The 12607-nt window shown below is 49.6% G+C and overlaps 1 protein-coding gene across 1 annotated transcript in view; it reads left to right on the top strand.

The window, feature by feature from the left end:
- Window positions 1-2910: 2910 nt before the first annotated feature.
- LOC144124629 (4'-phosphopantetheine phosphatase) overlaps window positions 2911-12607 on the top strand; it is a 207347-nt gene continuing 197650 nt past the window's right edge. Inside the window, exon 1 of the mRNA XM_077657428.1 lies at window positions 2911-3432. Within this exon, the coding sequence (XP_077513554.1) occupies window positions 3273-3432 (160 nt within the window). The 5' untranslated portion in view covers window positions 2911-3272. The remainder of the gene's footprint in view (window positions 3433-12607) is intronic.

The raw sequence follows: 12607 nt of genomic DNA, 5'->3' as shown, positions 1-12607 counted from the left end.
CTGTGTGCTGCTTCGGAAGATATGCGGTGTTGGAGGTGGGGATCGGGGTCGCGGCTCGATGGAACCACGGTCAAGACGACGGCCGCTCCGACCAACACCAGGACAGGACTGTTGTCGAGGGAAGGAGTTGGGTGATGGGAGGAAGACTATATGAGTCGGTTTATTTACATTTTTACAAGCGTAAAGATCGAAAGTGGGATTCGTTCAACTCTACTCTCTGTCGAGTTTTATAGTGTTCTTCCCTAAAATCCCTCGGTTGAGGACGCCCTCGCCTGGTGGGAGTGGCCTGAAACTTTCACTTGCACGCACAAACTCACACCCCCGCACATGTGGACACACCCCTGTCACATGTTGAGCCCGAGAGAGAGGAGGATGCCGTTGAGGTAGTGTCTTCTGGCCAGCTGAAGGTTCCCATGCGCTGCCGACACCTGTTCTTCATCAGATGACAACAGACGCGCAAGGCCGGAACGAAATAAGGTAGAGAAAAGAGGCGGAAAGGGGTCGTTTGCTTGCGATGGTTGGGGAACATGTCTGCCAGCCCACCGCGGTGCTCGGCACGCCGAGGAGCCACCGGAAACGAGGCCCTTTTGTCCCCCGACATGGTCAGGGCAAAGGGGGAAGATAACGTCCCCTTGCTCGCAGCGGCGGCGCCGGAGGCTCCAACTTCAGCGCTCCGCTCTTTCGGGTCCCACACTCCGACCGGGCAAAGCTCGGTAGTTGGAACCATCTGACACCTGGGTCCTCTCCGCGGGGTCCTTGACGGCAGGCCTGGGAGCAAGCATCACAGAGTTGCTCGGAGCACCCAGCACAAACAGATGCGTTGTTTACCAACAGGCGAGACTTGCTGTCACCGTTGCTAATAACTAGACTTGCTGTTGCCTTGCGATCCGCCTTGGCCGCTTGTGCAGTATGCCGCGCGCGATTAATTAGCGAAAGGACGCTACTTGCACGCAGCTTTGTACATACAGTGATTTTATGTTCTTTGTAAATATGTCGTGTTCGATAGCCTGCGCGCGATTATATTTCGGACAGCGCCTGGACAATCGTGCATGAGCATGCTTGTTCAGTCTATTCTTTTTTTCAAATTGTGTAATTAGCACCCCCTGTCCTTCTCCTTGCTATCCTGTTCTAGTCGTTTGAGCACCCCCCTCGCATGCGGAAGGTGCGGGGTTCGATCCCCAGTGCAGCCGGCGACCCACCGGTGATAAAATGGGTACAAGCTGTTTCCTGGACTGGTGCTCGGCTTTTTTAAGTGAAATGCTTGGGAAATTGGTCTTTGACACCACCTTGAGTAGAAGATAAAACCTTGTGCCATGACACTCATTGGGCACTGATGCCCTTGCGCCACAAAAATTCATAACCAACATTATCACCTACCCTTGTCCCTTGTATTTCAGCCGGCCGCAGCTCGGGAGCTCAAAATATTAGATGACGATTGCCGCGGCTGACCGCATCTTTTTCAATTCCTTTTCGTATTTATGTTTAATGAAACCGTGCACTTTTACTCTAAGCTTTATTGAAGGAGGTGTAACTTGGAAGAATTAGTACTATGTTAGTGCCCCAAACACTACTGCAATGTTGCGAGACAAGTAGAACCGATGAATTATAAATCAAAAACTTCATTCTAATGGGAAGAATACCGCGCAGGTGCGTCATAATAAATACAGAACAGTACGGTTCAAACCCGACCGCGGCGGCTGCGTTTTTATGGACGAAAAACGCTAAGGCGCCCGTGTGCCGTGCGATGTCAGTGCACGTCAAAGATCCCCAGGTGGTCGAAATTTTTCCGGAGCCCTCCACTACGGCACCTCTCTTCCTTTCTTCTTTCACTCCCTCCTTTATCCCTTTCCTTACGGCGTGGTTCAGGTGTCCAACGACATATAGACAGATACTGCGCCATTTCCTTTCCTCAAAAAGCAATTAAAAATTTAAAAAATGCATTAATCTCTCTAATGCTTTCGAGCATACCGGCCGGTATTGTAGACTCTGGTCGGTTACTAAATACATTTTCGTCGCAAGTTTTAGAAACCGGCATCACTCGGAGCAATTATTATTGTCTTCGAAAATCCAACTGTAAATAATGTCAGATATTAAATGACGGATATAACTAGGCTTCTTTACTAATTAACGAGTTCAATCGGCTCTATTTGAACCCAGTGACATCTACTGACTTCCTATTTTTTATAGTGTACATGCAGGTAATCTGCACAGTTCGGCGAACGTTCTGCTCGGCCCCTCAGCCATGCCCTTGCGCGGGGTGCGAAAGTATTAATCGAATGGTTATGTTCTGTACTGGTGGATGCGGAATAGATGCGGTATATTCCGATGCCGCATGATGTCGTTGAACTGCTCGCTGATTGGGTTGGATGATTGGTTTGTGGGGTTTATAGTCCCAAAGCGACTCAGGCTATGGGGGGCGCCGCAGTGGAGGGCTGCGGATAATTTCGACCACCACGAGTTAATTTTTAGGTGCACAGGCATCGCACAGTACACGGACTTCTAGCATTTCGCCTATATCGAAATGCGACGGCCACGGCCGGAATCGAACCGCGTCTTTCGGGTCAGCAGCTGAGCACCATAACCACTTAGCCCACAGGGGCGGCTGTAACCTGCCTGCTAGGTGAGTGCTTACATGTGACACACGTTGTTTTCCTTGCTAGGTGCTAACGCGAATGCTATCGATGAAGGACGACGCGGTCAAAGGTTGAAAGCGATTGTCGCTAATGGTTGCTTGCTTTACCAGCGTACGATTTCAAAATCGAAAGTTACCGTCATTTCTCTGGCTCCAATCGGAAGTTCCGCGTTGAGCAGACGATGCTAAGTTTCCTCGCGTTTCCCGCAGGTGGCGAAAGGCAGCTTGTTAGTTCTCCCAACATAGTATAGATGGCGACACTATCGTGGTTTCGTCAAACCGGCCGTTTTGAGAGCAGCGGCAGCAGCGAAAACATCAGCTGTGATTGCTGTGTCGGCTGGTGTCGACAGCGGTAGCTAGCTGTTGCGGTCTCGTTGGTCAGCGGTCGTGCTCCGCGTTTTGTTGTACATTGTGCTGTGCTGTGTTTGTGCAAAAGGAGTTAGTGGCCACTTTGGTGCGAACACTGTATTGCTCGGATTACTCTCAGCTAAGGTGCGGCCTGATCGGCGGTGCACCAAACTGCGTTTGCACTGAAGCACACAACGCTTACGGAAGGTGCAGTGTGTGGGTGTGTTTTCGGCCCGGGTGTTCCTTATGAGCCCGGGCGCACCGCTCCCGAGTGCCGTCAGCGTCGTGTTCTATGCCATCAACCCCAGCAGTGCCGTCGTCCGCGATGGACAACAACGCCGCCGCCGCCGCCGCGACAGGCACCAAAGGGCGCGCCCGGAGCATCCAGTTACCGGAGCAGCTCGCCGTCTTCAGGAACCTCAAGAACGCCAAGCGCTTCGCGATTGACATAGGTAAGGTGAGCTGATCGGACGGATCAGTCCTGCTGTGCACTCGTGGCGAGTGATCGCACCTCAGATGAGCGCTAAAGGGCCGCTGCTCCGTGCGCTGCGCTGTTTCTCCTGCAGTTTGTTTCCGGTCCAACGGCAACTGCGCAGCTGGTAATTAGCAGTGCCACCGATTCACGTTGCACGATTGTGCCCCCGGTAGCAGCAGTATCGACCCGCGCAGGTCGCAACGCGGAGAAAGAAATCGCTCACAGCAGTAGGCTGCTCGTTTTCGCGTGTCCAGCCGGGCTCTCGCGTTTAGAGGAGGCAGCCGTTCGCTTCCGCCTTGCCCGTTTCAGTCGCGGCTCTGGCTTGCCTCAGCTGATCGCGGTCTCTCTTTAGCGGCGCGCCTGTTGATCCTGCTTATTCGACAGATCATCAACGACGACGCGGCGCAGTCACGCTGTCGTGCGGGGCCCCGAGCAAATCACTGGGCTACCGTAAAAACGCGGTGACAGTGCCAAGCACTCGACACCTCCAATTTTGTCTCGGTTGCGTAGGCGCGTTGGTTTCTGTCTATTTTTGTTCTTTTGGGGGTCACGCATTTTGTGTGCTCACGCTGATCTGTCGGTGCCTCGGAATGACTGAACCAACACGACTTGACGAGGAGTAGAAGAAAAAGATGACAGGAGAACAAAAGGATGGAGAAAGGAGAAAAAGAGGTTGCAAAAGTCCCTCATCTTCGTCCCGTTCTGTTGGCGGGGGCCACTACCCGATGGCGCATTCCATCATTTTACCCTATTTAATCCTTCTCCACCCTAGCCCTTTCATTTAATTTTCTTTCGTACAGAAACCGCTTTTCAGTACTAAGCAGATTCTTTTTGTTCCACTGTCGAAACCTTCCATCACCCATGATACAATAGTGATGTGGTCTGCGATGCCCTCCTCCTTAACCTCACATAGAAAAAAAAAATCGCCATGCTTTGGGGGGTGCGGGAGTGTTATTTTTTTTAATTTGGTTTTTGGGGAAAGGAAATGGCGCACTGTCTGTCTCATATATCGTTGGACACCTGAACCGCTCCGTAAGGTAAGGGATAAAGGAGGGAGTGAAAGAAGAAAGGAAGAATGAGGTGCCGTAGTGGAGGGCTCCGGAATAATTTGGACCACCTGGGGATCTTCAACGTGCACTGACATCGCACAGCACACGGGCGCCTTAGCGTTTTTCCTCCATAAAAACGCAGCCGCCGCGGTAGGGTTTGAACCCGAGAACTCCGGATCAGTAGTCGAGCGCCCTAACCACTGAGCCACCGCGGCGGGTCGGAGTGTTATTCGAGGTTCTTTTTCGAAACGCTCGCGCTAGTGAAGGTATGTATGGCTAGTGGTGCAGGGTAATCTGTTTTTACTTATTCTGTATTGTTTCAGTTACTATTCGAATGCATTAGCCCAACTAGGAGGCGATGATCACAGATCTGCTGTGCATATCCTGCGCGAACTCGGGTACAGTCGAGGCCTCGTCAGGCTTCAGAACTTTTGCCTCGTCTGACGCTTTCAAGTGAAGGAAAAGAAATGCTGGTGGATTAGCGTTAATAACCACGAAATATTATGCGAAAGTAGATTTCTGCAGATAGACACCAACGGCACGTACAGTCCTCGTCAAAATTTGTATGCAGCCCAAGGGGTTTGCTTGCGATGCCTGCAGCGTACCTCGTTATAAACGCTCAGCGACAATCTCTCGAAAGATAAATGGCTTCACGCCCTCAATCCTCCCAAGCTTTGGATTGAGAGATGTGATAGGGAGCCGCGCTAAACTGCAAACCCCTCGGTCTGTATACTTTTGACTGACGCTGTAACTGAAAGCACGCTTGCTTTCTTGACTTGCGCTCCGATGGAAATCGATGAAGACGACGACGTGCATTGGACAGCGCGAGAGTGCGTTGCAGTTTAAAACACAAGGCGTCACCGGCTTCGGCGATAGCCCTGCGCATTCGTGCAATGACCACTGAAGCTGATCTCTCCGCGCCGGTTTAACACCCAGTAAGGCAATATTTTTTATTTATCTAGGTTTTTATTGGCCAGGTTGTCCAAGGTCACCCTCATTGAAAATGAAAATTGGTTTTGGGGAATGGAAATGGCGCAGTATCTGTCTCGCATCTCGGCCGACAACCGAAGGGAAGGGATTAAAGAGGGGCTGAAAGGAAGAAAGAGATGCCGTAGTGGAGGGCTATCCGGAATAATTTCGACCACCTGGGGATCTTTAACGTGCACTGACGTCGCACAGCACACGGGCGCTTTGGCGTTTTTGGCCTACATCGAAACGCGGCCGCCGCGGTCGGGTTCGAACCCAGGGTCACCGTCATTCAAAGTATCGTTTATTTCTCGCCATTTCCCACATTACGTGACTAACTTCAGAGGCTTCACCACACACCGGCATTTTGCAGGCACGGAAGCGCAGCAGGGGGCGGCAGAAGGTTAGGTGGGCATATGAGGTAAAGAGGTTTGTGGGGATAGGGTGGCCGCAGTTGGCTCAGGACAGGGTTAATTGGAGGGATACGGGAGAGGCCTTTGCCATGCACTGGGCGTAGTCAGGCTGGTGGTGATGATGATTGTGAGTTCTTTCGCACACACACAAAAAAAATGAACTGAACTGAAATGGAACGCGAACAAGCCGCGGTGGCTCAGTGTTTAGGGCGCTCGACTACTGAGCCAGAGTACCCGGGTTCGATCCCGACCGCGGCGGGTAAACCGGATTAGATCCCAGAAATACGAAAACGCCCGTGTGTCGTGCGTGGTCATCGGACGTTAATTAAATAACCCCAGGTGCTCACGATTAATCTGGACCCTTTATAACTGCGTCCATAGCCCTTGTGTCACATCGAGACGTTACAATCGGTGGTTCAGAGTTTTTTTTTTTTAAGGGGTGGTGGGCAATTTAATATTTTAATATTAAAAGAATCAACTAGATGTTCAAGAAGGAATTTAAAAGAAACAATTTTGAAATTCAAGACTGTGATTTGGTCGTATGGCAATGACTCGTAGCTTCAACAGCAAATAGACACAATACGGATTAAATTACACGCAGTAAAAACGGCATTGACGCAGGCACTGTGTCTAGAACTGTGCACGGATTCAGGCTGATCCGAAAGCCCAAGCCAAACCGGAAAATGCGCTGTCTCGCGGGGCCTGGGTCCGTAGACAGTCTATCCGGCTTTCGATTCATTATTGCAGGGCCAAGTACACCCGGGGTGTCCAAGCAGCGACAAGGATGCAACAGGGTCATAGTGTACGTAACCCGAGAAAAAAAAAAACACTCGACGTTCATTTGCATTATTTTTGTTGTGCGATATAGTTGCATTTTCTTCGCGCTAGAGAAATTACGAACAGTATACTGTCTTTTTTCGTAGAGTCTGTTGCCCGCAACCTGTCGGAAATGATGGAATCCCAGCGTTAAAATCTTGTCAGAGAGTTCATATAGTTGACGCGAGAAAGTTTAACTACGTAGTTTGTAGACCGAGTTTAATCAGCGTCATTCACAGTGTAATGTCTAATGAACTTCGGACGCGCACGCCCGGCCGCGGTGAACTGTGCAAGGGAAGAAGTTAAAAGGCATTTTGCAGCGGTGGAAGAACAGCAACGAAAGACAGAGGTGGCATGTTCAAAAGCGGGAAATCCACCAGCGGTCTGCACTACTTTGCCGTTGTCAGTGGAGCACTGTAACGCGGCTCATTTGCACGGGTGTGTTGGCCTATACAAAGCAAAGAGCACCGCTGGCTGTGCTGTTTCAGCTATCAGCGAGCGGACGCCGTGAGATCTGCCTTAAGGGGCTCCACATCTGCTCGGTTTTGTGCAGGGAAAGGGGGGGGGGGGGTAGGAGGGGAGATATTATAAGTATGCATGATGCATTTGTGGCATAATGACCGTCGTGGAGGTAAAATTAAAAAATAAAAATATCTGATGCGCAAAATGCAGCGCCGAGAGCTTCTATTTCACAAAATTTTTATCAGATCTAAGAAGTGAGGAAACTGCATACGGGCTGCAGTTTATAGAAACCTCCTGATCTCAAGCAGGTATTCGTGAAATTGTGCGGCTCGGCCGCCACCCACGGCTCCCCTTGGCGCCGTCACTGGTTCTGCGTTACCGCTCGTGGCTGGACGTATTGAAGTCTCGTGAGAGTCGCTGGAGGAGGACCCCCACACGACTGTTCGACGGGCAGTCGTCTGTTCCGAGAACGTGTTTGTGCTATCCCAGAATTACAACTCTCCGCTAGGAGAGACGCCATCGGTGAAGAACAAATTGGTTCAAGCTATTACGGGCCTTTTAGCACATACTCAATAAACTGGCACTTTTGCTTTTTGTGTCCATTGAAACGCGGCCATGAATTTAGTGTGCGAAAGCGGGCTCATCAAAAAAAGAAAAAAAGAAATCTCATTGCTACGGCTTAGAGGGCGTTTAAGTATTTAGACATCGCGGTCCGTAAAGAATGGTTGCTGATAAATCTAAAGGTAACGCAATGTTGTTCATGCACCGTGTATGCGAACGTTTTCCTTTCGTGGCCACTTGTGTATTTGTGAAGTAGACTCACACACAGTGAGCAGTTCACCTCTAGACCTGCTGTGCGAACGGGCTTTAGGGAATAGTCTCCGATATCGAAAACTGGTGGGGTCACTTAAGCACCGCCCTAACGGTGCACTGTACGAAAAAAATGACTTATGGGTTTTTCTTTGGGGACTGACCTGTCACTGCCATTTGGGACTAACTATTGGTCCCTTGGAAAAGGGTGCAAAAGTTTGTCCCCGGGAGCAGCCGTTGAAAGAAAAAGCGCAAACGAAGCGTGGTCTCCAGCGTAAGTTGGAGCGGGATGGTTTGCGACACGGAAATAAACAGACATCAAAATACCAGAATTCCAACCCACAACCTTTCGATAGGGAACTGAGCACAGATGCGACTATGCCACCACAGCAGGCATTCTAAAGGAGAATATAAAAGCCTTGTATGCGAAGCACATACATTGCCTGGGTTTTTATCAACGGTATTGCTGTTTAGAGCAAAGTGTGGCCATTTTGCTGTCATATGCTTTTGCAACAAGCCTTAATGCGTACGCACAGCGGTCTAAATCGCGCCAAGAAAGCAGTGCTGAATTACGACCGCGGTACTTCACAACCACAACAGTTGTTTTCGTTGCTTTTGTTTTTTGCGGATAAGGGGGCCTCATTTCTGGCAATTTGCAGCTGCGCATTACATACAGCCTGTTGAAAACAAATATGGAAGGCCATTGTTCACTGCGTTTTTCGTTACTTGCGGACCGCGGCGACAGGGAATTGACTGCTTGCCACTCACCGCTAAGTGGCGCCGATACTTACAGAGCATCACATGAGCTCGCAAACAAACGGCACCTCCTCACCCCAGCAATGCCACCCCGCATGCGCAGGCGGGGTCCGGTAAACCGGTATACGTCCCCGGTATGCTAAAAACGTCTTTTGTCTGGTCCCCGCGGTCATCCGCCGTGGTATGTGCGTCAAGATGCGTTCCGAGAAAGCTGCGGCGACGCGGTGTTCCCGCCTTTGTGTGGGAGGACTCTGCGGGCAGCCGGCGGTAGATTTTGTATACTCGGAGAACTTCACAACGGGTTCAGGAGTGGCAGGCGCTTAGATGATTGCCTGTTCGTGCTTACCCAGTGCATAGAGATAGCTAAGGCGGAAAACAGACCTCTGTATTTAGCCTTCCTGGACACAAGCGGTGCATACGGCAACGTGAACAGGGAACTCCTGTGGAACATATTAAAAGGTGAAGGTGTCAGTAATGCGGTAATTAATTTTCTACAGGAAATATATCGGGAAAATGAAGTTGAAATAACATGGGAAGAAATTAAGAGTACAACAATTGTCCAGATACACAAATGATTAAGGCAAGGTTGTCCTCTATCACCGCTGCTGTTCATGCTTTATGTGATAAGTACGGAAAGAAGGCTACAAGGAAGAAATCTAGGTTATGATCTGTCATACACATTAGGCGGAAAGGTTGTTGAGCAACGACTACCGGGTTTAATGTATGCGGACGATATTGTACTGTTAGCAGATAGCTAGGAAGATTTGCAAACTTTGGTGAATTGCTGTGGAGATGGAGACAGTCTAGGTTTCAGTTTTAGCGCAACTAAGTCAGGTGTGATGGTTTTCAGCGGCACAACTGATCAGGAGCTTACAATACAAGCCCGAGTGGCCGAATACAAATATCTCGGGGTATGGGTAAACAACGGGCATATATACACGGAAAAGCACGAACAGTCTCTCATAGCAAAAGGGCGAAGAGATGCCGGGATAATGAAACATAGGGCATTGTGGGGGTACAACAGGTATGAAGTCCTCAGAGGTATTTGGAAAGGAATAATGTGCCGGGGCTTACTTTCGGGAATGCGGTTCTATGCTTAAGGGCTGAAGTTCAGTCGCGATTAGAAGTAAATCAGAGAACTTTCGGAAGATTAGCACTAGGTACCCACGGGAAAACCACAAACGAGGCAGTACAGAGGGATATGGGCTGGGCAACGTTCGAAGCACGGGAAGATCAGAGTAAAATACTATAGGAAGAACGCCTGACGAAATTGGACGATAATAGGTGGGCAGCTAAGGTATTTAAATACCGATACAGAAAGAGCGTTCACCCACAGTGGCGGAAACGAACTAGAAAGCTGGCCAGTAAGTTTGCCCGAGACGAGGAAGGAAAAAGAAAGATCATTAAAGGACAGGTTAAAAACGTCGAAGGTAAAAATTGGATAGATTCAATGGAAAAGAAGCATAGTGTAGAACTATCTCGATGCTAGAAAAGGCAGATCAGGAAGGAAACGTTTTATGATAACTCAAGAGGCAGTGCCCTCCTATTTGAAGCTTGGTCAGTGTGTTTTAGAACGCGCAGCTACAGAAAAAAATTTAACTAAGAAGATGACACATGTGCTGTGTGTGGTAAATCTGTACAAACAATAGAACACCTCATCCTAAAATGCGATGGTATCCATCCCGACGTCGAGGCAGGCACAGTCACTCTTCCTGAGGCCTTAGGGTTTAGAGATAACAACAGTCACGTAAATAAATCTGCGGTGGAAATTAGCAAAAAGCGATTGGAGGATTGGTGGCACAAAAGCAGAGAGGTGACATAAGTTTTAAAGTGTAGGAAGACATTTTTTTTAAAGGAAATGGCGAATTGTATTAACAACTTACAGAAGAGTAAACAAAAATAAAGGGGTAAAAAAACTGAGCATAGTGGCAACAACCACTGCCCCGTTTCAAAGGGGACGCTCCTACCTTCCATCCATCCTGGCCATCGCCAGGTTAGTGAACGCCCTGTCCTCCTTGTCGGGGACTTTTTGAAAAAGACGGTAGACGACCCCCGAGAGCGAAGCGGAAGAAAAGGCTCCCAGCTACAAGGGGAGAAGGGGGGGGGGGGGGGCGTTCACCGTGAGCCAAAGCTGTGAGAGCGATGCAGTCGTCGTGACGGCTCTTCCCAAAAAGCAGGGGGCGTAGGGATTGGACGGGCCCCTCCGGAGAGCACTCACTTGCCAGTCGCCCAACAGAACAGTCGTGCTTTCCATTCTTCTGTACAGTCTCTTTCCTTTGCAATTTGGTAATTAAAATCAATCAAGTTTACCGGCGTTTTTTTTTTCTTTTGTGACTCGCAACCACGGTGTAAGAATTCTTGCACTGTGCTCGCAACCAGCTACATCTTTCAATGAACGCACAGCAGCTCCTGGTCGCATGCGCCTGATGGCCTCGTTTCACTTTGCTGCCTCGCGTTGCCTGAGCTGGCATGTGTCGGGAAGTTCGCCCTGGAGTTGTTCCCTGCCCTTTTGCGAAACGTCACTGGCTTTTCACACCTGATAATGCCCCTGGCCGATATCGTGGACGTGGTGGTGGGTGCGCAGAACTCTGCGCCGTTGATTATCCGTACATGGCGCAGAAGGGGACAGCGACACGTTCCTGGCAGCGGTGGTGTTGTCTTTGTCCATGTACGGAATGCGTTTTGTCTGTGAACAACTAGCCCAGACCGAAGTACTAGTAAAGCGAAAGCATTGCACCTCTGACACACGAGCACGCTTGAACCCCTTTAAACTCCCTTCAACCAAAGTAGTCCTTATCACGAGGGAGATGCGCACCGTGTCACACGGCGGTCCATAACGGAAGTTTAAAGAAATTCCTAGCCAAAGGAGATCGACCATCTCCCTCTAAGAGTAAAGGCAGTACTCTCGTTTCCAATACGCTTTATTACCGAGTTTGTAAATAACATTTTTCTTCAATGATTTCATCTTTACCAGTAATTATATTTGTTTTTATTGCATAGACTAAGTATTCCAGCTCGGTTAAGTATGCTTAGGTCTATTTAGTGCACTATACTCTCGTACTAGGCACTTGACGGCTTGCCTTAACTGTTTGTTTCGATCTGTCACACGCACGTGTAGCCGTGTATCATTCCTCAATTCCACGTGGCGCTATATGATGGACGATGATTTCATGCAACCTGTACAGCCTCCGCAAGGGAAATGATTTAGGGTTGAGGGAATTCGCGCCGCATGCGCACACGCCTGAGAGGAAACGGTCTTTGTAGGCATGATATTCGGAAAGAACTTATCCGCCGTGTTGATTTTTGCACCGCATTTCACTCACCACCAGGAAGTGCTACGCGTTGTTGTATAAGCGCACCCAGTATCACCTACATTGTGCAAGTCAATAAGACAGTCACATTTGCGGCGCAAAATGACCTCTCGCTGAGTGTTGTATATCCGGCAGAAATCCGGGCTCGTCCTGTCTGCTTCTTTTCTTTGTCCACGTCTCACGCGCTAGTCGTACGTTTACAATGTTGTATCCGACAGGCGCAAAACTTGTACAAACGCACTTTCATGAACGCAGTTTTCAGGCAGTTTATTCCGACTGTCGCCAGTGCGTTCATTCGGAAGTGGGGCGAGGAGCCATCGTACATTGTGGTACCTCTCCCACTTGTTTACCGTCTTCGCGCGGTGTATTGTGTTCTATGCTTCCCATGTCTATCTTTATGTCTGTGGCGGTGCGTATGGAGAGCAGGACATCGCCAGTCACTGTCCCCCACCCTGAGACCTGTAAGATGCCAGCAATGCACCGAGCGATCCGTCCACGGGCGCTTGACGCTTCCGCGTGCTCAGATAACTCTGTATTCATAATCATCAGCCTGACTGCGCCCACTGCAA

This window comes from Amblyomma americanum, chromosome 3 (assembly GCF_052857255.1).
Source record: "Amblyomma americanum isolate KBUSLIRL-KWMA chromosome 3, ASM5285725v1, whole genome shotgun sequence".
Classification (NCBI taxonomy): domain Eukaryota; kingdom Metazoa; phylum Arthropoda; class Arachnida; order Ixodida; family Ixodidae; genus Amblyomma; species Amblyomma americanum.
The sequence above is the reverse complement of the archived record's forward strand: the minus strand, read 5'-3'. Positions and strand labels throughout refer to the sequence as shown.